The 25,699-nt window shown below is 42.5% G+C and overlaps 1 protein-coding gene across 14 annotated transcripts in view; it reads right to left on the reverse strand.

Moving 5' to 3' along the window:
- Positions 1–10,206, reverse strand: part of Npas3 (neuronal PAS domain protein 3) — an 869,823-nt gene extending 859,617 nt beyond the window's left edge. For 2 of the 14 annotated variants that reach the window (XM_074068172.1, XM_074068168.1), the window contains exon 1: positions 9,454–10,203. In XM_074068172.1, the coding sequence (XP_073924273.1) occupies positions 9,454–9,611 (158 nt within the window). In that variant the 5' untranslated portion in view covers positions 9,612–10,203. Of the gene's footprint in view, positions 1–4,973; positions 5,094–9,453 lie in introns of those variants that run through there. The other 12 variants (XM_074068177.1, XM_074068173.1, XM_074068176.1 and 9 more) reach the window with 9 other exon arrangements.
- Positions 10,207–25,699: the final 15,493 nt, after the last annotated feature.

The raw sequence follows: 25,699 nt of genomic DNA on the forward strand, positions 1-25,699 counted from the left end.
ACTAATGAGGCCCAACACAGTAAAAATACCATTCAGTTACAGTTGGGTTATTACACTACCCAATGATGGGGGCGGGGGGGGAAGGCACTATTTACTGTGAAAATACTAACATCATTAAATGCAAACAAGTGAATTTTCCCATTAAATTCAGAAGTTCTAATCATAGATTTAAACATTCCAGTATATGCAACAATGGTAAGCACTTAAAAGTTAAAAAATAATATTTAGTCAATTAAAAAATTCCTATAAAATTTCTTCATTCAGTTTCAGCTTTATGTATCCTAAGCAATTAGACATGTCTAGAAAACACTGAAGGTTACATTTTAAACAAATTGCAATAGGGAACTTCTTGAAAAAAATCAATTAAAATTATTAAATACTACAATGTAGAAAAAGTGGACATGTGGGCTAATGGCAGGGCTCTAGTGGTAGAGCACCTGCCTAGCAAGCACAAGGCCCTGAGTTCAAATCATAGCACTGCTCAAAAAAGAGAAAAGGCAGACATGTAATCATAGCATGGGGGTTGCTACGTGCATAATTTTCTTTAAATTGATCAGCATTCTGCATTAAAAAAAATCACAGCAATGACAGAAAAGCAAAGCCAGATTAACATTTACTTTGGGGTCATTATTAGTAGTGAAGCACCTGAGGAAGTTTAGAAGGGAAAACATCAGTAGGAGTGATTTGGAAACTTTTGTGATATACCCCCATGCATATCCCAACATACAATATATAATATATGTAATATATATATTATCCCTCTAATATATATATTATGTGTATATATATATATATACACACATATATACCTCTAATATATACCTCTAATATATATATTTCCCCACAGCTTAAAAGTAATGAAGTCAAAGCTGACTTCTAACTCCTAGCCTGGAAGTGTTATTTCACAGAAGCACCTGCACATCTGTCTCTTCTCACAGGAATCCCCACCACAGAGCAGGGGTTGCTGGACAACAGATCCTGCTTCAAACAGATGAAATCTGAAACATGCCAGTAGATCTCAGACTAAGGTGTACGGCAGAGAAAAGGAGCTGAATGGGACATTAGAAATTCCAGCACTCCCATAAAATCACTTTGTAGAGAAGAACTGCAGGAAAAGATCAAAACTCATATTTAATTTGTGGATTATATTAAAGGGCAATGTAATTCTTACTGATTCATTTCTAAGAGTGATATTAATTACACATAACCTTTAGTCAAAAATAAGTGTGCATACACACACATACACACACACACACACACACACACACACACACACACACACAGGGACCAAAAGCTGACTCATAAAATACCACTAGATGCTAAAAATACCTTATGCAACTTTAAGAAAAAAAAAAAAAGCCCCAAATAATGGCAAATTCCACTTGCTCATTGTACAAAATGAAATCTAGTGAATGGCCTATTGTACACCTGGAGTAGCTATATGTCACTCAGCTCATAAATTAGGACCCGGCAATCTGTAAAATGCTGTAATGCAGTGGGTCCTACGTAATAAAGGTCATTATAACTCCTGACTCTGGAGCTATGCGATCTAATATCCTCTGGTGGATCTATGATATGCCCATGCATTACAGTTCTTGTTGACAGTCTGTTGCCTTGGAAATATTTCATTATTTCAGTTTTTCCATTTGTAGACCCTTGGCCTTGTGATATGAAGGCCATCCTATTTCATATTTTCGATTATCATTTAAGCAATCTCGTGGAGCTATTTATATATATAAGCAAGTGTTAGACAACGCATATCATTTATCACTGCTGAAGCTCACACTGTAGAAACATCTCCCCAAAAGTCTCCACCACCACCTTTACTTTTTAAGGCAAAGCCCTGTGCTACTGGAGTACACTTTGCAAACCAGCATGGGCACATCACATGCTTGACAGTTCTCTCTAATTTTCTTGGTTATACATCCACATAGTGGAATAGCTCTGTGGCAGTGCTATATAATTTGCAGCCTATTGGAGTTTAAAGAAAATCAAACAAGTTTACATACACAAGGTTTTCAAGTTGTTCTTTCAGGCTCTAAAGAAACACTTTTGTATGTATAATTCAAATAAAGTCAAATTTGTAACCAAAGACATTCTCAAGGAAAAGCTTCTCTGCTTTGTAAATGTTACTGTAAGGAAGTTATTTTTGTACTGTCTTATTATATACAGGCCAGACACTTCATAATTAAACAGAAAAATACAAAAAATGTATTTTTCTAAGTTTTGATTTTGGGTGTATTTGAAAAAGCAGTCAACTAGTAAAGTGTCCATAAACACCTTTGCCAAATCAATAATTTGGAAACCATCTTTTTAAATAAATGGGACAATACAACTCAAACATGCTCACAAAAAAAAAAATCACCATTCATAAACATCTTTGTCAACTGTGCCCACAGAGAATAATAGTATGGACCAGCAACTCCTAGGCAGAAAGTGCAAAGGATGGAAGCAAGTAACTCTGAAAAACAACCCCCTCCTAAACAAGCCATCTGACTTCCCATTTCTCATTACAAAACCAAATCAACTTACACATGTAATGTTTACACTTAAAGTGTTAAGAGCATTTAAAACCCTGGTAACAAAGTGAACCCTTGGGGCATAAAACAACTGTTTGGATAATGGGCCAAGTTTGTGGTTATTAGTTTGAAACAGTTTATAACTCCTTCCTTCCTTCCTCTACAATGCTCCTTCTGTCCCCTATCCAGTCATTACTCCTCCCTCTCCCTATAGGTTAAACTTTCTCAGATCCAACCTTTAAAATGACAGCATCCAAGCTGAACAAGAAGATGCTATTAAAGGGCATTAAATTAAATACAGTATATCCTCCTACAACTTCAATCAGAATTTCAGACCAAGTGTTATTTAGTTCAGCTCTCAAGTGGAGCAGAATAACAAATCGCACACTTTGATTTACCTTCTTCGAATGCCAAATGGAGACAGGTGATAAAGAACGCACTCATGCACAGGCTATGAAGTTTCCCCTAGAAATTAATTCTATCTTCAAGATTCCTATCTCAGAGAAATTCCCAAAATGGCACACAAATAGGCCTCTGCTAGAGAGATTACTAGGGCCATCCCATTAAATACATTTAGTACTAGTAGAACTGGAAGAGGAGCATGGAAAGAAGGCAGGCAGGCAGGGAGGGAGTAAGTGAGGGAGGTGGAAATCAATCATAAACTTCTGACTTCAAGAAAGTATTCACCACCATGTTAGATAAAAGTAAAAAGCCATCCACAAAGCCCTAAAAAATAAAATTTTCTATCTACAAGAGTAAAATATTTAATATGTAAATTCCTCACGAAACACTAACACTAAGTGTTCCTTTTTAGCTATCTTGAGATGCCAGACTTTCTAGTTTGGGAGTAATAGTTAAATACACATAGCATTTAACATCTTCAAAAACGGAATTGTGTACGATTTACTCTCTGATATATGACTTTTAAACAATTATATAGAGAGTTTAGAGTTTGTCAATTGTGTGTCTACTTAAAAAAGTATTTCCTTAATCCTGATAATTCTGCCATTCCTATTATATGAAGGGTACAAGCAACAGTACAATGGGTTTTTTTAATGAATAGATGTCTGAGTACGCCCCGATCTTCTCTTGATGTAAATTGTATCAAAAAACAAAACTGCCCATGTAATAATAAAATCTTGCAACTGAGCTTCTTTTCAAGTTCTCCTAAAATAAACTGCTTGGGGGGGTGCATATCTCTGACTATTTGTTTTCCTCATAAATCAATGGGTAACATTTCATACTTCCTACTGAGCCTTTCCTCTTCGGAGACAGAGATATTCACTTTGCTCAAACCGATATGCTATATGCAATTAATGTCATTAACGCTGTCAATTAACAGCAGAAAGGATTCCAAACACAGTAGGCTAGGTGGACAGCAGGAGGGAAAACCACGTTGGGGGCGGGGGTGGGGAGGCGGGGTGCTTAGTTACTAGGAAATCTAACAACGCTGTTCACGTAGGACCGTTAGGGAGATTTTGAACACAAACTCCCTTTCCCTTTGGCTCGACTAGTTTAACTAACTTCAAACGGACATGCTCCACTGAGCCCCTTGCCTGGATACGCAATTCTCACCAGGAACTTTTTAAAACACAGATCCCCAAACAGAACTAACGGGGCAGAGCTGCTCCCAGGGCTGACACATTTTGGATCTCGCCGTTGGTGTGCTTATTTGGATTTAAGGGGTTTGGGCTTTATTCTTCTTTCTCCTGGGGAAGGAGGGGGGGCGTTGTGTGAGAGGAGAGAGGGATGAGAGCGGAGCGCAGAGCCAGCCGGGGGACCCACAAGTTGCCGGGGCTGGGGGCGCAGCCCGGGGCGGCGGGGAGGTGGCGCGCCTCGCTGCGCTCGCTCGCTCGGCCCGGCCTAGCAGCTCCGCGCGGAGACGGCCTCTCGGCGACACATTCCGGGCCTGGCGCGAGCTCGGCTCCCCGCCCCCGGCCGCCTCCCCCTCCCCCGCCCGCCCGCCTTCCCTCCCCCTCCCCAGCCTCACTCCCTTCCTAGAGAGCAGCTGCCAGGGGACCTGCGGCGGCCCCGGGGATCCCCGGCCCCCACCCTCGCCGCTGCTCCCCGGCACGCAGCAGCGCCTTCTCTCTCCTCTCTTTTTGTTTATCTGTTTTCTTTGGCTTTCTTTTTTTATTTCTTTCTTTTCTTTTTTTTTTTTTTTTTCGTCAGCGAGTCACTCTATTCGCCGAGCCGAGGAGGTGCGACTGCTCCGAGAGCCTGACGCCGCCAGAGCCCGCTCGCTGCCGCAGCGCCGCCGGCCGCCCATGCGCGCGGAGCCCGCGGCGAGCGCCTCGCCACGAGCCGCAGACGGGTCCCCGCGGGCTCGCGGCCCAGGAGGCGGGCTGCGGTGCGGAGCGGAGCGGGCCGCGCCACCCCGGCGGCGGAGGCGGCGGCGGCGGCGGCGGGAGCCAGCGGCCCCGGCGGCAGGTTCAATAAACAGAAAAGTGTTACCGTTCTCGCCTGGAAGGATCCTGCTGAAAGCTGGGCTTGGTGGGCGCCATCTTCCTGCTATTTTTTTTCCTCTCTTACTTTTTGCCTCGCTCCCCCCTCCCGGGGTGGGGGGCGTGGGGAGGGCGGGGGGGGGAGTGTGCGTGTGCGTGGGGTGGCGGGAGTGAGTGCGGGCGTGCGCGGCGCTCAGCGGCTGCCCGGCGGCCGTGGCCGTGGCGGCGGTGGCGGTGGCCGTTGCTGCTGAGGCTGGGAGGCTACGGAAAAGTAGTGGGGCCGGAGCCTGGCCGGCCGCCGGCCGTCCCCTCGCGCCACCGCTGCTCCCCGCCGCAGGTCTCCGCCGCCTCCACCGCCTGCGCCTTCTCCTCCCCCTGCTCGCCCGGCGCCGTCGCCGTCCATGCGCCGCAGAGCGCCCGCGGCCCGGGCCGCTCCGGCTCCCGAGACATGCCCAGCGCGGAGACGGCGACCGGCGGAGGCGGCGGAGGAGGAGGGGGAGGCGGCGGCGGCGGGGGTGGGGGGGGGAGGCGGCCGCGCGGTCCCGCGGGCGGCCCGGCCCAGGTTCCCGCCGCCTCCCGAGTTCTCACCCTAGCGCGCCGCCACACACACCCCCAGTCGCCCCCACCACCGCCACCCGGAGCTGGCTTGGTGGCAGGTGTGGCACACACCCTACCGACGCGGGGGAGAGTTCCGGGGGGGGGGGCCGGGGCCTAGGCCGAGAGGGACGGGGAAAGGGAGGGCAAAGAGGGGGTTCCCAGCTTGACCGCTGTGAAAGTATTTCTGGGCATTTTCCAGCTGCTTTGCTCCCGAGCGCTCTAACATGCAGACACACACACACACACAAACACGTCTGTTTCTCTTCTCTGTTTCTCTCTCTCTCTCCTCTCTCCCTTCTCTCTCTCTCTCTCTCTCTCTCTCTCTCTCTCTCTCTCTCTCTCTCTCTCTCTCTCCTCTCCCCTCTCTCCTCTCTCTCTCCTCTCTCTCTCTCTCTCTCTCTCTCTCTCTCTCTCTCTCTCTCTCTCTCTCTCTCTCTCTCTCTTTCGTTGGGGGACTGGGAAGCTCGGCTGCCGGCGCAACAACGCCACTCAGTTGCAGTTTCAAACACTTCCCTTCTCTGGAGTATCGCAGCCAGGAGGAAAGAAAGAGAGGAACTGGGAGGCCGCTAGAGTGAGCTGGGGCAGGGCACAGTCCTGGGCGCGCCTTTGGGGACAGCGGGAATAAACGCGGGTGAGGGGACTTGCGCTGGCTCAAGCCAGCGGTCTCTGATAGCCCTGTGGGCAGACTCAGCTGCAGTTCAGGCACCTTGTGACTCTGGCGTTCTAAGCCTTGTCCTCAAAGCGGGAGATCTGCTCTGCATTATTCACACAGGTACAAATATGCGGACCCCAGAGCCCACAGGTGAATTCCCACGCATTAATACGCAGTTAGAGACAAACGCCTCTCGTGACCCAGGTCCTGGTATCTGGAACTGGATTGCTGGCCTCTGGAATCTAGCCCAGGCGCCTTCCCATTTTACAGCCTCAGCAAGGCCTAGAGAAAGGGTGACTCAGTGCAGGGCCAGTGCTGGAATCCTATTACCTGCTTTAGACCATGGGCAGAGCGTTTCCTCCATTAAGTCACTCTGCAGCAGGAGAGCAGCTTTTTTACGCAGAGGCTTGGGTCAGTCATGATTCAACCAGACAAGAAGGAGGACTCTCAATGCATTTCCACGTAGAATAAATGAAAGAGCCTGATGGAAAACATCAGTCTTGTGTGAAGCTTTGCATTTGCTTTGAACTTCGGGGGGTAAAAAAGACCTGAGAAGGGGTCCCCTTAGGTCCTACCATTCCAGTAAAGTAGGGCTAGGACTTGGAAAGTTCTACTGAATGTCTTAAGAGTTTCTCGTGCAGAGGCGTTTAATCTGCACGATGGTGTTTGAGTTCTCTTTGGAGTATACTCTACAGGTAGGAGAAAATTAGAATGATTGAGAAATGAACTGGAATGAAGGGTTGCCTGCTAGGCAGACACCAGCTAGTAGAGAAAGGGAAACTTGCCACTGGAAAGTTCTAGTCCCAGAACAGCCAGTCTAGGGTATTCCTACCCTAAAATGACAAATGGGAGACACTTGTACAGTCCACTCTGCCTGGCCCCTCCAACACAAACACACACACACACACACATACATTCCTGTCACTCCATCAGACTCCCCAGAAGTACATTAAAATATATATATATATATTTCTTTTTGGTAAAGTGATGTGTCACTTTAAAACACATATCAAGTCTCATCGTGGTAGAAACTTAAGTCTGTGCTCCAGAGACCTGGACATGTTGGTGGCTCACAATCCTGAGGAAGGGCCAGAGGACAGGGGACTTAACTCAAACCTTACCTCAAGCACCTGCCAAATAATCTACCTGCCCCACCCACGTGACTCACTCTTCTGCCCCCAAATTAAATAAAATTAAAGACAGTAACAGGTGTCATCATATCTGATTAGCAAAACCAAAGAAGGCTACGTTTTTCACAGTTCTGGTCTTCCCTTCTGTAAATATAAGAGAACATAAAAATTGAAGGAGGGAATAATATATCCCAAAGGCTAAAGTTTAGAGCTGACTATTTTCAAAGGCTTCCTCTTTAGAACTGCAGCTCAGGTATTCAGAGGTTTGACAAGTAGCCCAAATTAAGATGAAGTTGGAAAGCTTTCAGTGTGGAAGTAGCAGAAACTCTAAGAACTTGATCCTGACTTGAGGGAAAATGGGCCCCAAGATCATCTTTTTGTGAAGGACAACACCAACACTCAGAGAGCAAAGCTAAAGGCTGAAAATTCATGACCGCCCCCTATGCCCAGTGTATATTTTATAGGTCAGCTCAAGTTCCCCAGAGGTCCCTGACATCATGCAAAAGCCATCTGACATTTCTGACCCTTGACTCCCTACTTCACAGACCAACCTATTGTGACTAATGCTTGCACTTCCTAGTGAAAGTGACCATCAGATTCTATTGTCATTTAAATGTTTTATAAATGACAAAACACACCTGAACCATGAACAGGAAAAATCTAATTCTTTTCTAGTCCTTTATGTTTGAAAGATTCCCAGATCTTTTGTATTAAAGGTTCTTATAATCACTGAAGTAAAACAAGACTAAAATAATTTAAGTGAAAAATCTTTGACAAGGAATAGCCCCCTCTTTGAATTATTTTCAAGATTCCTTTTTGAACTTCCGACAATAAGCAGAGCATATAATGAAGTCTTCTACAGAATATTTGCAATACTGGGCATGAACTTGAAAAAACACTCAATATGTTATGCAAAAATCTGCTCTGGTCACTGGGCCATTGGTTGGAAGGCTCGAAATGTGGCAATGATAGATTATCTTAACCTTTTCAGTTTAAATACTGTTGGTCCAAATCAAAGGTTCTCAAATCAATGAAGTTTCAAACACAAGGTAAAAATAGGAACTGTTACTTGAATTATGCATTGTGTATATTTTTAAGTTAAATGCCATTGGCAAATCTCTCAGGTTTAATCGTGTGCAATCTGGGAAACACAAATATTTAATTTCACACTTTCATGTGCTCTTTTTCTTCTATCTACCATAAAATTGAGCCCCACAAATGGGAGTTTACCCTTCTTATTACATTGTTAGTTTTTCTCAGCGCATTTTTGTGGATTCCATTTTCAGTAAAATCTTGGAACACTGAAAGTTGTCCTTAAGGAAAAACTTTAGGGTTCTACCGATGTTCGTGATGGTATATTTCTTTCTTAATTGAATCAAAGAATTTTGCTATTATAATGCCACAACTATTAAAAAAAACCTGCAAATACGTTTGGGGAAATGCAAACAAATAATACTTTAAAACTTCCTCCACACCATCTAATCTAACTTTGTAAAATTTGCTTCCTAACTTCTATCTGAATCTTACCCATTTGCATTATAATGCGTTTAAGATGAATACTTAACAGAGCCTAAGAGACTCGGATTTCATGTTGCATTTCCCTATAGTAACAGGTGAGATGATAACACTATTATGTAGAATTCCACGTCTACCGCTACACAGGAAAATCGTTTCTATTCTGTTTGGAAACAAATGATCAATCAGCCTCCGGTGATCATTTGCCCCCCCTGGCTGTCCGTCAGCGCTGCTCCGCACCCAGCAGAGGAATTGAAAAAAAATCTGCTGGAAGGGGACAGGAATCCCAAACTTTGCAAAAGCACCTAGTGCGGCGTTCTCAGACTTCCCTGCAACTCTTCCGCTACTCCGGGCTGAGGCTCTGAATTTGGAGCCGGGCAGAGGGCAAAGGATGATTTCACTTCGCCGGTGCACTGAAGTGCTTCTCAATCCGGATCGTGAATTACACCCCCCCTTCTCATCTAGAATACTAGGGACATGCAAAGTGAGCCCTGGTGATGTGCATGTGTGTTGCAAGGCACAAAACAAGAGCAAAGTGAGTCCCACCCTAGCACCCGGGGCGGGGGCGCTATCCCAGCTCAGGCGGGACTACTCACCGCTGCTGGTAGGAGGTGATGCCCTGGACGTTCTGTGGGGTGCCGTTGGCCGCGGCGCCGGCCCTCCCCATACCCGCACCGGCCGGCACCCCAGCGGCCGCCCCGCCGGCCGCCGCAGCCGTCACCTGCACGCTGAAATCCGGAAAGATTCGGATCATCGCCGCGGTTTCGGCCCCCGGGTGCGGCGGCTCTGGGCTCGGGCTGGCGGGGGCTCGGGCTCGGGCTCGGGCTCGGGCGGCGGCAGCAGCAGCGCGAGCAGCGGTGGCGGCAGCAGCGGAGCCAGGCACCAGCCTGCAATCCCATTAGTGAGCCGCGGCCACAGTGCGCGGCGGAGAGGCGCTTTGATGTGCGCGCAGCGGGCTGGGGAGGGGGGGCGAGAGCGCGAGGAGGAGGTGCGGCGGGGGGGTGCGAGGGACTTGCAAACAGCAAAACGTGTCAGGGTGGGGCCTTTTTCCCTTTTGGGGGGCAGTAGTGCTCCCCCCTCTTTCCAGGATGTTGCTCTCACTGGCTGCTCCGGCTGCGCCGCGCGAGCCCAGCTGAGGGGAGAAGGGGAGGGGGTGGCAGAGGAAGGATGCACCGGGAGGCTTGGCTAGGACTTGGCCGGTGCAAAGGAGGGTGCGTTTCTTTCCCGCCCCTCTCAACACACACACACACACACACACACACACACACACACACACACACCGCGCACTTCCGACCCAAAGTGCAAGATGAGGCGCGCTCTGTCCTCCTCTCCTCCCCGCCTTTCTCTAGAGAAATAACCAGCATCCAGGCAAGCTCCCGCCTCCCGCGGCTTCCATCAACCTGGACTCCAGCCCGCGGGTGAAGGAATGGGGGCGCCGAGCCTGGCTCCCAGCTCGGACCCCTCTTTGCTCGTCTTCTGCACACCATGCAGCGCGAGCGTTGCCAAGCCCAAGTTGGGCTCCTTGAGAACTTATACTCATGGAAGAGAGAGATGGTGTGCGAAGGCAGAGGGGGTAAAAAAAGAAGCCGCTTTTGTGCAATGGAGAGTTTGTTCCCCTTGGAAGAAAGGGCTCTTCTCGCTCCTGATGGGCTAGCGGGTTCCTCCGGGGCAAACTTGCGGGGTGGGGACTGTAGGTCTTGCTAGAGGGATCCGGGTGTGCCCTGATGTCCTGTCTCTATATACGCCTTTGGACTGATGAAACAAATAAATTAGCAGCCACAATTGAGATGAACTCTGCGAATTCCAAGCAGCAGGGAAACAAAAAGGGAAAACACGTGCATTTATTTGCTCGCGTCTCCCAGCTACTTCTCCACATTGTTACATCCGTCTTTCGTTGGGGGGTGAAGTGTGATCCCTGCGGTTTGGGTGCGCATTTTTAAGTGAGACTTGCACTCCTTCTCACCAGGCTATGGGGTGGGACGGCGAAAATTGATGGTTTTCCCCAACCCTCTTTCCAGGACCCCCTGTTGCCCTACTTCCTCCTCTTTCTTCCGGCTAGTGAGCAGTTAGGAGCTGTGGGAGCAGCCCCGAAGGGATGCTGGGCTCAGGCTCCCCTCCCGCTGTGCGCCCTACTCCCTGCCCCTCTTCGCTGGTGCTGCTGGTGATTTCTCTCCTCGTTCTCTCCTTTCCACTGCCCGCAAGACCAGACCCGGGCACCGCAGCCCAGGAACGATTCGTCGCCGCACTCTCCGCACAAACCCAAGTTGGGCTCTGAGCCCAACTTGAGCAGTGACCGCTACCTTCGGCCAATAGCGCCTCGCCCAGCGAGGCACCTGCTTAACCCTCAGCCGGCCGGCAGGGTCCCAGAGGGACCGGACGGATGGGCCAGAAGTCGCCAAGGCGGAGAATGGCAGAGGCTGGCCAGCCCAGCATCCCCTCACAGGGTCTAGGAACTAGACGCCTGCCCTCGCTGCAGCCCTGGGCGCAAAGGCTCTGGAAAAGAGCCAAGCCGCACAAAGGAGATCCTCGCCCCAGCGTTGTCCCGCGCCGGCCAGGGCAACCTCTGAGCCTCCCCATAACCCAAGTCAGTTTCCGGAGGAACCTCCCGCGCCCGGCAGCCACGGGGAGCCAGAGGGAGGGAGCCTCGGCTCTCGCTGGCCGGGCCCACGGCGCAGCTGCGTTTCCATTTTCCTCTCAAAGAAAATGCTTTGGACGGCAGATAATACCAGGAGATATGAAACTGCTTCGTCCCCCACGTGTTGCACGTAAAAGGAATCGTAATGAGCATCTGTGGCTTATGTGAGGGATCCCACGAGTTCGCTGAAGACCTAAGAGAGGTCCTGACTCCCCTCTTTTCCAGTTTAACAGCTAGAAACCAAACGCAGAACCCAAACTCACTGTCCTTGGAACTGGGTTCAGAGAGTGGGGACCGGACAGGGCTGGTGGAAAGCCGCCCTGTAAGCCACATAAAAGGGGGTCCTTGTCCCATGCACAACCACAGCGGCCAGGCGTCCCAGGTTGACCTGGATCTCTGCTCTTGCCCTCCCCACCTCTCTGAAGAGACCTCAAATACCACTCCTTGGCTCTGCGCAGTGGAGTCCGTGCCCTTCTAAAGAGGTCAGGACTGTTTTTAGGGGTTGGGAAAAGTTTTCTTTTCTGACTTGCATGGGTACAGGCCTGTAGTAGGCCAAAGAACGTCAAGTAAATGTCTAATGAATGAGAGTGAAAAAGCGGACTCCTATGCAGCCAGTGGTTTTCTAAAAAATAGCATCTGAGTTACTGGCCCACTGTAGCCTGGTGCTGACATCTGTCTGTCCTGCCTGCTGATGGAGGTTTCCATCAGGTGGCTCCGGCCTCCACGTGACTCCAGTAATGTCCTGCAACATTTCAAGCTAACTCCTGTTGACCCGAGGCAGTCCCAATGCACCCACTGAGGCAAAAGACAGAGAAAACTCTTTGGCCAAAAGAACAGAATTTTAGAAAATTAGTTTCTCTTTCAAAATATTTCTGCACAATCAACAGTTAGTTACATTCATAGACAAAGAATATCACTTCTTTAATTGTTTCAACACCAATTCTCTGACTAGATAAGGCCTGCAATTACATTTGATTCGCTACTTATTTTGCAGAGTATTTGGGCTATAAATATGTGAGCCTGTTTCTGCTTCCTTTTGGAGGGCAAATTTTTCTTGGAAGGCCAAAGGGAAAATTGTCCCAATAGAAAGAATATGTGATATTGTTACACATTTAAACTACATACAACTAAATTTTATACTATTAAAGTAGTTAAATGAGCACATTTGACTTCAAAGTTCCAAGCATTTAATTATTCATATATAAGAGAATGAATATGAATCTTCTCTTCCAGAAATTTCTTTTCTAAAACAGAAATACACAAAATACTCAATAGGTGCGCAATAGGTTACCTTAGAACTCACATGTTAAGTTTGTTTCAGTGTTTGATCCTTACCTGTACAGTTTCAGAAGACTGGTCTGTATGCACCAGAGACAAATTCCTTATTGGATCTGCTGATTCCCAATGTTCATTAAGGACCTTTAGCAAAATATAAGCTTATTCTCTCATTAGTAATTCGGATTCATTACTCTGCTCCTTCAGTTAAAATCTTTACATGCTAGCAGCTGTTTTGAAATATTTTGAAAGTTGCTTGACATTCACCCAACCAGAAGGACTCCAGTTAGCACTAAACTGTATCCTTTCACATTTCACAGCCTCCCCCACCCAAATTGGCATGTTAGTGCATGCAGAGAGGGTTGTGTGGTGTTTTAACTCTGAATACATACACATGCCATATACACAGCTATCACAATTACATATCTACATCTTCATCTTTGTTGTAACTGTGCCTTTTGTACATATGATAGAAAAATATCCCTTCTCTGAAAATTTATTTCCATTTGCTTAAATGATTAGGTTTTGGATTTTCACTCTTTGCTGTTAATGCTGCTAATGACAAGTAGGAGAGAGAAGGCTAAAAGCTTACTTGTATCTAATTTTTGCCAGATATTTAGGAGGGAAATAAAATAGTATACAGAGATCAAAATAAGATAAAACAAAACAGGAAACAAAATGGATAAAATCCTACATACAATGGATAAGGGTGAGAAATGATTTACTCTGAAGTGTTGGATGTTTTTATTGAAGCGATTATGCTGCAATAAGATTTTTTTCTATAAAGAAACTCATATCATAATATGCAGCAATCTGGGAGACTTCATTGCAGGAAGGGTCATGAGTATATCTTGGTCCCACCATAGGATGTGAGGGAGATTTTAACATTCTCTTGAGGGATTAAATATTTGATTTAATTTTCCATCTTCACTTCTCAATCCAAATTGAATTCAAGCTCTTATGGCTAAATTTTCCATGCTATTAACATGTTCTCTAGTCCATTCAAAAGCAAAACAATAGTGTCAGGGGATGGAAAAATAGCCTAAACTTAGCAATATCTTTCTTTATATTTTAGAAGGGAAGCTAAGGAATTAAGAGCGAATACCTAATAAATCATTATGTATAATTTATGTATGTCCATATGTAATATATAAGAAGAGTTAAGGATTTTTTTCATCTTAATACTACATATGTCAGACACTGAAATATCTCAAGCTATTATGTTAAACTAATTCTCAGAAGACCTTATAAATATATAGCTAGAAAGAGAAGAGATTTAGTTGAAAGAGAAGAAAATCCTTCAGCTACTTTTTGAAAACTTAGTAGCTTACAGTACAGGAGCAGGAACTGTTTAGAGAAATTAGTGTTAATGGGGAAAAGTCAAAGAAATCTCTATTTTTTGGTTACAATATTGTGACACATATTATTACAAAGCATATGCAAATCAATAGAATCTAACTAAAGGTAAACTTAATCTTAAACACAAAATTGCTAATTATTATTATTATATTAGATGAATTTGTCTTTAAACAACAATCTTTTGCTTTTGCTTAATCCATGCTAATGGATTTGATTTTGAAGTCAAACTATTGCTAACTTTCAGGGAAATGATTTTAAATCCATCTGTGATTATAAAGGCATCCCTAACCTGCATGGAGCCTCAGCCAAGTAAGATGGTACTAGTACCCCAGACCCAGCAGCCCATCTGGTTTCTGTTTCAATGAAAATTATATATGGTGCTAACTGCAACTTTCTTCCATTTGACTTGGTTTCTCCAGGAAAAAATACTCATGTAGCCAATGGACTCTTTTCTTGACTGAATTTTTTAATTGATTGTAAAAGTATTAATTCCACACCTGATTGATTGAAGGAGTAGCTAATCACTTTGAATTTGAAAGTTTTTTTCCAAATGAAAACAACCATACTAGATGATTTTGTACATGAATTTTTCATTTTCAGAAGGATAGGATATTGTAAAAACCTAATCAAACAGTAAATCAAACAAATGGTTTTATTAAGCTCCATGCTGAGTCAACCATTCTGTTCTTATTAAACTGTTATGCCCATTCACCTACAGGGGTGGTTCTTAGACTTTAGTGTGCATCAGAGTTATAAGAAGGGCTTAATTAAAATGAAAATTTCTAGGACTTACTACTATACCATTTTATTCCATAAATCCAATCTGGGATGGGACCAATAATTTGCATTTCTAACAAGTTCCTGGGTAAGGCTAATATAGTTGGTCCAAGCACCTTATTTGAGAACCACTGACCTAGACTTTGCTACACACCTACCCCGGTGGTCAAGGTCAAGTTATTTAAGTTTTCTTGGCTTCAGCAACCTACTCAGTCCAGCAAAAAAGAATTCATCCTGGGTATTGGGAATTCAACAGAAGAGTATTCTAAGGGCAACCACAGATTCATGTGAAAGCACAAAAGTGTCAGGGAGGGCTGGGAATTAAACAGGTGAGACAAGGAATAAACAAAGGTCAAGAGCATGGGCTGAGAATCCAGTTGAGTACAGGTCTACCATTTACCACTTGAGTGACTTCACACAGTTTGTTTACTTTCTCTAAGACTCAGTTCCTTTATTTGTAAAACTAGTAATACAGTTCTGAAAGGATTGTTGTGGGGATTGGTATAAAATGTATAAAGTACTTGGTGCTAGACCCATGTTAATTACTCAGTGAACTTGGTCATTCCCAGGAGAACAATCTCTACGTTCTCTTTCAAGTGAGCTCTCTCCTATGGAGCTGGAGAATGTCTTGGTGATTCTCCAGACACATTATGAATCATTGACATTTTCTGTTTACGAATGTTGACATGCCTTAACAGTTATTTATTCTAAACTCCATGACTGTAGACCTGAAATCAAAGTCAAGAAAGACACCAGGGACTGGCAGAGTGGCTCAAGTGGGAGAGCACCTGTCTAGCAAGCTTGAGGCCTTGAGTTCAAACTCCAGTACTGAAAAAAACAAAAACAAAAACAAAAAAAACAGGCACCAGATAAAAGCACTGCACGTAATCCCAATAGTCAGGAACTCCTTTCCAGAAGCTTGAAATTCTGCTTTACACAAAGGACAGTAAACTTCAGGCTTTAGTCACGTATGACTAAAGTAAGGATAGCTGGAATCTTTCATGAGCTGATCCCTTCCCTTAGTGCACAAACATTTTTCTCCAGCTCCTCTTTTGACTTTTAAACATTAACCCAATAATTTGCATTACTTATAGCTTATTTATCAATATTGTATTTAAAGTTAAAACATGTGTAAGAACTTATTTATTAGCTTATTAAATAACAATAATGATATACTCATGATAAAACATAAATAATATTTTTAATAAAATTAATTACTTTCATGAAAAACAAAAAAACAGAATAGCAATATTGTTTCATATTTTTTGGCTCTCTTTAATATCAGGCTTAGTAGCTAGAACTGAGTAGAAAACAAATTCCTGAGTCTTTCTGCATTCAACCTGTTAAAAAATCCTGTTTGAGTTATTTGTGAAGAAAATGTAGTGGTTTTTTTTTTTTAAAGCCTTTTCAGACAAGTACATATTCTTCTTTGCTACTATACCGAAACTCAAAAGAGTGTTTTCTTTCTTTCTTTTTTTCTAAGCAGGGTCTCACTGTGTTGCCCAACCTGGCCTCAAACTTTCTATGTAACCCAGGTCATAACATAGAATCTGGAATTTTATTGGAGGCTTTTCTACTATGGTCATTAAACCAATTGATCTGTAGATATTTTTCATCCATGCATGCTATTGTATATTCATGTGTTGATTATTTTTAAAACACCAATCAACTGGGTTATTCAAATCTTCTAAATATTTACACATTTCATTGCATAGTATTGGGATGTCACATTTTAATATCACCACCAGTCTGATAAGTCATGAAGCATTGGGAAGCTGTCAAGTTCACATGGTAGCTACAAGTTGCCTAAAATTCTGATTTTCACTTGAAAGCTCAAAGAGTATTATTGGCAACCAAATACAGTCAGTTATTATCATTGAAGTGACAGACATTTTATTCATTTTCAAGAAACTTGGTTCTGGGAGTGGTGGTACACACCCATAATTCCAGCACATGGGAGTCTGAGGCAGGAGGATCCCATGTTCAAGGCCAGCTTGGGCTACATAGTGAGACCCTATTTCAAAAACGAAAAAAAGGATAAACTAATTTTACAGGTGTCAGATACCCAAGACTGAATAGCCATGACTCATTAACTGTCCTTTCGAGCACAAGTGATATTCCATGAAAAAGAGTGGCTAGTTCAGCTTGCAACTCAGACACTGATGATTCAAGTGATCTTTATAATTATAATTAGGTGTGCAGAAAAAGTGCTTTATGTGAACTTCCCAGTTTGTCATGAGAACATTTCAAAGATGTGTGCTTGAGTGCCCCGATTTAAAAATTAACATCTTTTTTCCTGCTTCATCAAGGACGTTGTTAAATGCAACTGGCAACTTTTCACTGAGTATGTGGAAGGGAGAATACAGAGAGTGCTAGTACAGTTGGTGCCACTGCCTTGAATCCTGTTAACTGTGCAGCAGTTTTACTCACTGTTGCTTTGGTACCACTGTTACAAACATCCACCGTGAAAAAGGCAAACAATATCTTAGCATTATTATAAAAGTTTTGTCATCAGCCCACACTTTGAGAACTGCAGGCTTTAATAGTACAAAATTCTCAAGTTATTATCATGACAACAAAATAAAGCATTTAAACTCTCCTTTTTTGACACTTGTATAAAGAGTAGAATTGCAGTTATGCAATTAGGTATGGCTTTAGTATCGAATCACAAATGGATTGTTACCAATGTTGTACTTGGGATTTCAATTGGACGTAAAACTTTTTTCCCCTATAATATCAAGTGGGTACAGTTTTGAGCAAAGTAGTAATATGCTTATTGTTGAAGTTCTGGGGTCAGGAAGTTCAACTTTCCTCTATCCTCTGAGAAAAGGATTAGAATACAGAAGTCAAAATGATATTCCAGAAGATGGAATGCTGAAATATACAAGGAGCTAGATTAACTTCTATGCTAGAGTTTGCCACATTCAGATCCTGAAGAAGCCCCTGAGGCATGGATCCTCTCTTATTTGAACCTTATCTATGCAGAACAAAATGACCACCTTCCAGAAATTCAGATGAAAAAATTTTGCACTGGGAGTCTGCTGGAATCAATGTGTCCTCTAAGTTTATAATTTGTATAGACACAACCTTTAATCATATCATCTATATGTCATGTTCTCAGTGTCGTATGTGATCTTTTTAACATGTTCTTCAGGGGAAACCACAAAGAATTTCCTTATTGTTTATCACTATTCTCAGTCAGTGAGAATATTTTCAAATTCTTGTTCAAATTGAAAAACAAGATGAATTATTATGTAAAAAAATGGGGACAATCATCTAAGTATTTATAATAATTAATTTTATTTAAGCACCCTGGACAGCTGCTCAAGATACAGACCAAATAGGAGAAGAGTAACTCAACATTTTGCAGTTATATGAGTACATGTCATTAGAGATTTATAATCGAAGGACAACCTCAAAGACAGAATAAACCCCTGAAGATTTGGCCATTCAAATACAAATTGATAAAATCTTGCCCAAGAATTACATGCTGCTATCAGATATGTTCTTGAATGTTCTACAAGTAGCTCTTCTTGACAACTTATTTCTAGACAACTTTTTGGTGTTTGTGTCTCAGAGAAATCAAGAAAGGATGTGTGTCACAGAAGAGTTATCCATGTAACTGTGCACAAACCTAAGACACAAGTACAACTCTTAATTCTCACTTTGATGGAGAAATGGTCCTTCCTGAAAAGTTAGTGAAAGCTGTAAGCCTGAAGGGGGTTCGCTGAGAATTATAACTCATGAGGAAAGACATCTGAACCCATTGTTCAAATTCAAAAGTTTTGCCAGTATTCTTTTGCTTGATTTGGAAGAGCGACTCAAAACATTTTCACTTGGAAATTCCTTTGTTGCTGCTCATGATTTTGGCTTATTAAGATTTCCTCATTTTTGAGTTTGAGTTTTTCTTAAAAAATAATATTAAATGGTATAAGTAAAAATACACACTTGGTACAATGTGCCAAGTCACCTTATCTTTGTACAATAGAAACATAAGTTAAGAGCTGCTTATGTAAGATTGAAGTTTATTTCTCTCATATAAAAATGTTTAGATGGACCAAGACATTGCTCTGTATTAAAGAACCTGGGTTCCTTCTATTTTGTACCACCATGTCAAGAGTATTGAAGATTGGGCCAGGTGTGGTGGTTCATGCCTATAATTCCAGCTACTTGGGAAGCCAAGATGGAGAGTATGGTGATTGGAAGCCAGCTCAGCCAAAAAGTTAACAAGATCTCAGCTCAACCAAGACAGGCATGGTGGTTCACATATGTCACCCCTGCTACACGGGAGGCTGTAGGTAGGCGGATTGTGGTCCAGGCTGGCCCTGGGCAAAAATGCGAGACCATATTCAAGAAGCAAAAGGCCAAAAAGGGGTGTGGACATGGCTCAGGTGATAGAGCACTTGTCTAGCAAGCAGGAGGTCCTGAGTTCAACCACATCCCCAAAACTAAGTGTGTTAAAATAACATTAACTGTCCAAATTGATCAGCTAATGCATCCAAATTATAAGTAGCAGAATGAAAATACAGTGAACGTGGGGGAGAAGGGCATGCAAATTCTCCTTAAATCATGTTTTGGAGGTGATGTGTAGTTCCTCAAATCTCACTGGGCAAAATTTAGTAACAACCACAACTGGGTATAAGATATGCTGTGACAGAAAGTGTACCTTATAAAGAGTCATGTGGCCAGACAAATATCAAGAGCATCAGTATTATAGAAGAAGGGGACCACTGAGTTAAAAAATCCACTAGAAATTAAGAGACAAATTTACCTAAACTAAACTAAAATATTAGAAGTAACCCTTTTTGAAGTTAATAGGATTAACTTCAAAGGTATTTATTTGAAATCTACTAATAGCCAAATTCACCTATGAAGGTATTCACCTATGAAGCAGATGAAGATGCATTTCTGATTGTGAGGGAAGCCAAGGTGAAGAGATACAGGAATAATATGTGAGGACATTTTCCCTTTTGTTAAGCCAGGCATGATATCTCATGCCTGAAATCCCAGCTACTGGGGAGGCAAGCGATCTGAAGGATCTCAGTTCTTGTCTGTAATTCCAGCTATGTGGGAAGCATAGTAGGAGGACTGAAGTCTAAGGCTGACCCCAGGCAAAAACATGAGACCCTATCAGAAAAATAACTTAAGCAAAAAAGGGCTGGGGGCATGGCTCACGTGGTAGAGTGCCTATGTAACAAGCAGGTAAGCCCTGAGCTCAAACCTGAGTACTACCAAAAAATAAATAAAGGAAAAAGATGACAAATTTCTAAGACTTTTATTATAATAAGAAATTCTGTATTGTGAGGAATATTTTTCATTTGATTCATGACATGGAACTTAAATCCAGGCAAAAGTACAAATATTATTTTTTCAATAATAACGTAGTCATCTATTGTTCCTTGGCCTTCACTCTGAACATGGGGGAGGGATATCAAGGATCAGGATTGTCCCACCACCATGTCTGCCTTGTGGGTTTTAGAGGAAAGATGAACTCAGCCAAGCTCATTCAGACCTTTCCTTGAGGGAAAGAATTCTCACAGCTGGAGAATTCGAGGCCCTTTAGTGGGATCTCCAACATCTACCATGTACAATGTAGTTCTACACAAAGATAACACTGGTCTACACCATAGTACTGTGTGCTCCACCATTGCCCTCTACCAGACTCTTTTACCTTCAACCTGAGCTTATTTTAAAACTTCACCTAAACTGCAGGCTTCTTTTCAAACACTTTTTGTAACAACATACAATGTTCTTACCATTTGAAAGTTAGAACATTATACAAATGCCACAAGTATTTTTTAAATACTTTAGAAAACTTCATATTTTGCAGTGTGTTAGGGATAAGGAGAGGGATAAATTGAGTCTGAGTCCCTGGATTTTAATACTGGTCAGTGGCTGGGGACAAATTGCCCAACTTCTCAGAGGTTTCCTTTCATTGATTTCCTTTCATTGATGTGTGGATTTATCTCAACAAACATTTCTAGAGCACCTTCTATATGCCAAGTATTCTATTAAGAAGCAGGGCTGTAGGAGGATTTAAAAAAAAGCCCTTATCTTAAAGTAGAGCTCTCACTCTAGGACAAAGGAGACAGCAATGAAGAAATACTGATAGAATGTGGGAAAGACACCCTTGTAGTGTTAGTAGTAGGTTGAGATGGCATAAAAACAATACAAAGAGTTTAGAACAATGCCTGACATACAAACACACTTCTAGGCACAAGCTGTTATTAATAGTATTACATGGATTTGGGAATACTGTGAGTCAAAAAACTTTTGAGTATCCAGGAACAGTGGGGCACACCATACTCCCAGCCACTTAGGCAGGCTGAGGTGTTTGAGGCCAGTTTGCACAACACAGTGAGACACTGTATGGCCTAATCTCTAATTGGAAAAAAAAAGTTTTTAGCACGATTCGGGTTTCACTCAGGGGTTCACTCTTTTGAGGCAAGTGCTCTACTGCTTGAACCATGACTCTAGCATTTTTGGTCTGGTTATTTTGGAGATAGAGTCTCGCTTTCTGCCCAGGCCAGCCTGTACTGCAATCCTCCTATTTAAGCTTCCTGTTATCACTGGGATGTTTTTTGCCCAGACTGGTCTAGAACCACAACCTTCCCTATCTCAGCCTCCTGCATAGTTTAGGATGACAGGCACAGGCACCAGGCCACGCTGTTAGTTGAGATAGAATCTCATGAGTTTTTTTGCCTGGGCTGCCCTTCAAACAATCCTCCTGATCTCAGCCTCCCAGCTAGCTAGGATGACAGACATGAGCCACTGGTACCTGGCTTGGAAAAAATTTTAAAAATGAAAGCATTAAAAATACTAAAAACGAAAATCCCCACTTCTAATTCTTACATTATCTAATGGAAAATAATCTCATATTTAATACAATTTGTATCTTCCCTTCTCTTATATTTCTGACTTTGCACCATAAAAACTATTATTAAAAATATGGCCATGAAAAACACACATGAAGAAACACTCAAATTCCTTTATTGCCATAAAGAAAATGCAAATCAAAACCACATTTAAAATTCTACCCCACTACTGTTAGAATGGCTACCATCAAGAACACAAATAGCAACAAACATTGGTGAGGATGTGGGGAAAAAGGAACCCTCATACACTGTGGGATTGTAAATTAGCAAACCATTACAGAAAACAGTATGGAGGCTCCTCAGAAAGCTAAAAGTAGACCTGCCACATGATCCAGCAATACCACTCCTAGGGATATACCCAAAGGAATGTAAGTCAAGACACAATAAAGACACTTGCACACCATGTTTATTGCAGCACTATTCATAATAGCTAAGCTACGGAAACAGCCAACATTCCCAACTACTGATGAATGGATTGAGAAAATGTAGTACTTATATACAATGGAATTTTATTCAGCCATAAAAAAGAATGAACGTTTGTTGTTTGCATGTAAATGGATGGACATCATCTGAAGCAAAATTAGCCAGATTGAAAAGGTCAAAGGCCATGTGTTTTCTCTCATATGTGGAATATAGACCCAATTCAAACACAGCAATATTATGAAAAATAGTTTATACTAAGGGGAGGTCACATATGAGAGAGGGACGGGATGGGGTGGGTGGTAAGGGAGGGGGTGGGAGCAGGGGGGAGAAATGACCCAAGCATTGTATGCACATATGAATAATAAAAAATAAATTAATTAAAAAAAAAGAATGAAGACAGAATTTTTAAACCTCTTGAAATCACAATTAAGAATGGGACTAAGCACATACAGGAGATTTGGGAATAGGTAGAAAACTCAAAACATGAAAGCATTTGATGTCCCCACTCCAGAGAAACTAATACAGAAACCTTAAAGCGACAGAGGTCGGCATGAGAAGGGGATCAGGAACCAGTGTAAAGATCAATTAGAGATGAGTCAACTTGGGTTGTAACACATTTGTAAATGAAAGCAACGCTAGGAATGGAATCTCTCTGTATAGCAATCCTTAACTCAACTAGCAAAAATGCTTTGTCTTCCTTATTATGCTTATGTCTTCTCTTCAACAAAATTAGAGATAAGGGTAGAACAGGTTCTGCCTGGAAGCGAGGGGGTGGAGGATGGAGGGGAGAAAATGGGGAAGAGGGGAGGGGGGAGAAATGACCCAAACAATGTAAGCACATGTGAATAAATGAATAATAAAAATTTTAAAAAAAGAATGGGACTAAGGAAAAAGAAGAAAAACAGAGGAGATGAACCAATTCAGATTATAAAACATACATATATATGTAGAAACGTCGTAATGAAACACCTTGTATAACTATCTTAAACAGACAAAAATGTTGTTTTTCTTTTTTTCAAAAACAGAACAGGAAGATAAAACAGGTCTTGTCTGGGAGGCTGGTACTAGTGTGTGGGGGGAGGATATAAGGAAAGGGTGTAGGAGGTGAATATTGTGGAAATATTATGTAGTCAGGTATGTAAATGGAAAAATGAGACCTGTTGAAACTATTCCAGGAATAGGAGGAGGGAGGAAAAAGCAGAATGATGGAGGAATTCAGTTATGATATACTGTAAGATCTTTTGTAAATGTCACAATGTACCCCCAGTACAATAATAATAAAATAAGTAAACTAAAAAAAATACGGCCATCAACAATTAAAGGTGTAAAATATAAAGAAATGAAAGTGAAAGCTAATATTCTGGAGTACCTGTATCTGGTAGACACCGTTAGGCATTCTGTACACATTTCCTCTTGAACCCTCAAGCCACCTACAAAGAACATCTTATTAGTCCCACTGTCACAGATGGAAAAACTTCATAGATTTTTATGGACTCACGTGAATATTCGGGACAATTAAAGAGTTTGCAGCACAGTTTTTATTTTTCATTTTCCAGTTATTGTTTCCCAAATAATTGGTCACTTATATTTTTCCCCTTAAGAAACAAAGGAGTACAGCACTACCAACCAGATCCAAAAGATAAATGACAGTTTTTAATCTCTTAATAATGATTTGTCTTAAAATAAACCAGACTTTCCCTACTAAGTTTATTTAGTTACAATATAAAATAGCCATAGCATTCTAGTTCCATAGAAATTTGAGCCTTTTTTTCCCCTAATAGTAACAATGACATCGATCTGTGGTTCTCAGAGTGGAATCCCCAGACCAGTGTCATCATTCTTACCTGAGGAACTTACTAGAAGTGAAAATTTACAGTTTACTTATTGACTTAAAAACTGAGAATGAGGCCAACAATCTGTGTTTTAAATGCTCCCCACATGATTAAGATGTGATTTGAGGACCACGGGCATGGATAAGCAAACAATGTTAGAGACCCTTACAATACTTTCTCTGAGGCAAGACTTTCTCTCTTAAGCCAACAAAATTTATGACATTGGTTTCTTCCTGTATAAAGAGAAAAAGACCTAAAATCTCAAGGAAATTCTAAAATACCACCAATTTAAGAGCTATAGCAATAATAAAACTAGAGCACACATTTCAAAAGCAACCAGCATCCAATCTCCTTCCCAAATTCTTCTGCTTCTAAAAGGTAGGGAATATATTGCAAAGACACACGACACTGAAAATACAGGAGAGCAAACTCAAAGACAGGTTGAATAGGGAGCCCTCCCAGTCATGCTTTAGAGGCTCAGTTTCCCACCTGGAGGGCTGATGGACGGGCCTGTTCCATATGTAGGAGGCCAGGGAGCGGGATTGGTTTGTTAAGGCTGTCACTGAGATTAGAGCTTCCCGAAGCTCCTGTCCTAACATCAAGTCAATTTCTTGCTAAACTCATTCTCATTTTAAATGGGAAAAAGATTAAACTGTTGAGTGCTTGGGGAAAAATATAAAACTGGCTGGTAGGCAAGCTTTCCTTTTTTAAAAGAAAAATTCTCTTAGCCTTCTGAACTCAAATATAGCTTAATAAAAGCAACGAAAAAAGACTAAAACCAGGAGGGAAAAATAAGAGGGTAAGAAAAAAGGAAACCAGGTCCTTAAAATCAGTATTCATTAAATATCAGTGAAAGAAAATGCTTTCAGAGTTCTTACATAGGTACCATAAAGACAGAGGAAGAGACTAACAAATAGTTTGAAATAATATTTGGAGTCTTTTACCTTATAGTACTGTGGGGATCCTGTCACCTAAGGATGCAAAAAATATGCTTAACACTAAAAGTAGCCATGCTTCTCCCATGCACACTTGTCTGTTCATGGTGTGGTTGCCTTCCTTCCCGTCCAGTCCCAAACTCCCCTGATGAGGCATGTTGTAGGATATAACTGGAAGAGAGCAAAGAAGACTAAATTTCGCTTTCATATAAATGTAAAAGATAGTGTAGAATAGAAGGGCTGCAGTGAACATTTGAGAAACAAGGCTGCGAAAGTTTCTGGAGTTATTGATTTACTCTAACAAAAGTAGTGAACACATTCATGAATTAAGTTGGAGGAGAGTTCAGCTGCTCTTGAGGGAAGTGGGCAAGGCAGGCTTTTAGCTCCAAATCAGAACTTTATCAAATTATTTAGTTAGGTGTCATGGCTGGAAACTGAATGCTAAGATGAAGATAGGAGTGCAGAGTTCTTAGGGAGGAAGAGGCAGGAGATGCCTGCGAAAGAGAAAAGAGGAAGCAGGATTTGTCAAGAACAGCCTTTAAACCAGGAAAAAGAAATGGGATTTGGAAAAGGAAAGTAGGAAGGAAGCAGGATTGGGCAGGGAGAGTCACAGACTGTGGAATGGTGGATTGTTAGGTGTATGTTTCAGGGATTCCTCATTGGACAGAAGTGGCCAGCCACCTGGTTCCCCTTACTGGGTCATTGCTTGAGGACCAGCATGTGGCTTTGGT

This window comes from Castor canadensis, chromosome 3, assembly GCF_047511655.1.
Source record: "Castor canadensis chromosome 3, mCasCan1.hap1v2, whole genome shotgun sequence".
In the NCBI taxonomy this organism is placed as follows: domain Eukaryota; kingdom Metazoa; phylum Chordata; class Mammalia; order Rodentia; family Castoridae; genus Castor; species Castor canadensis.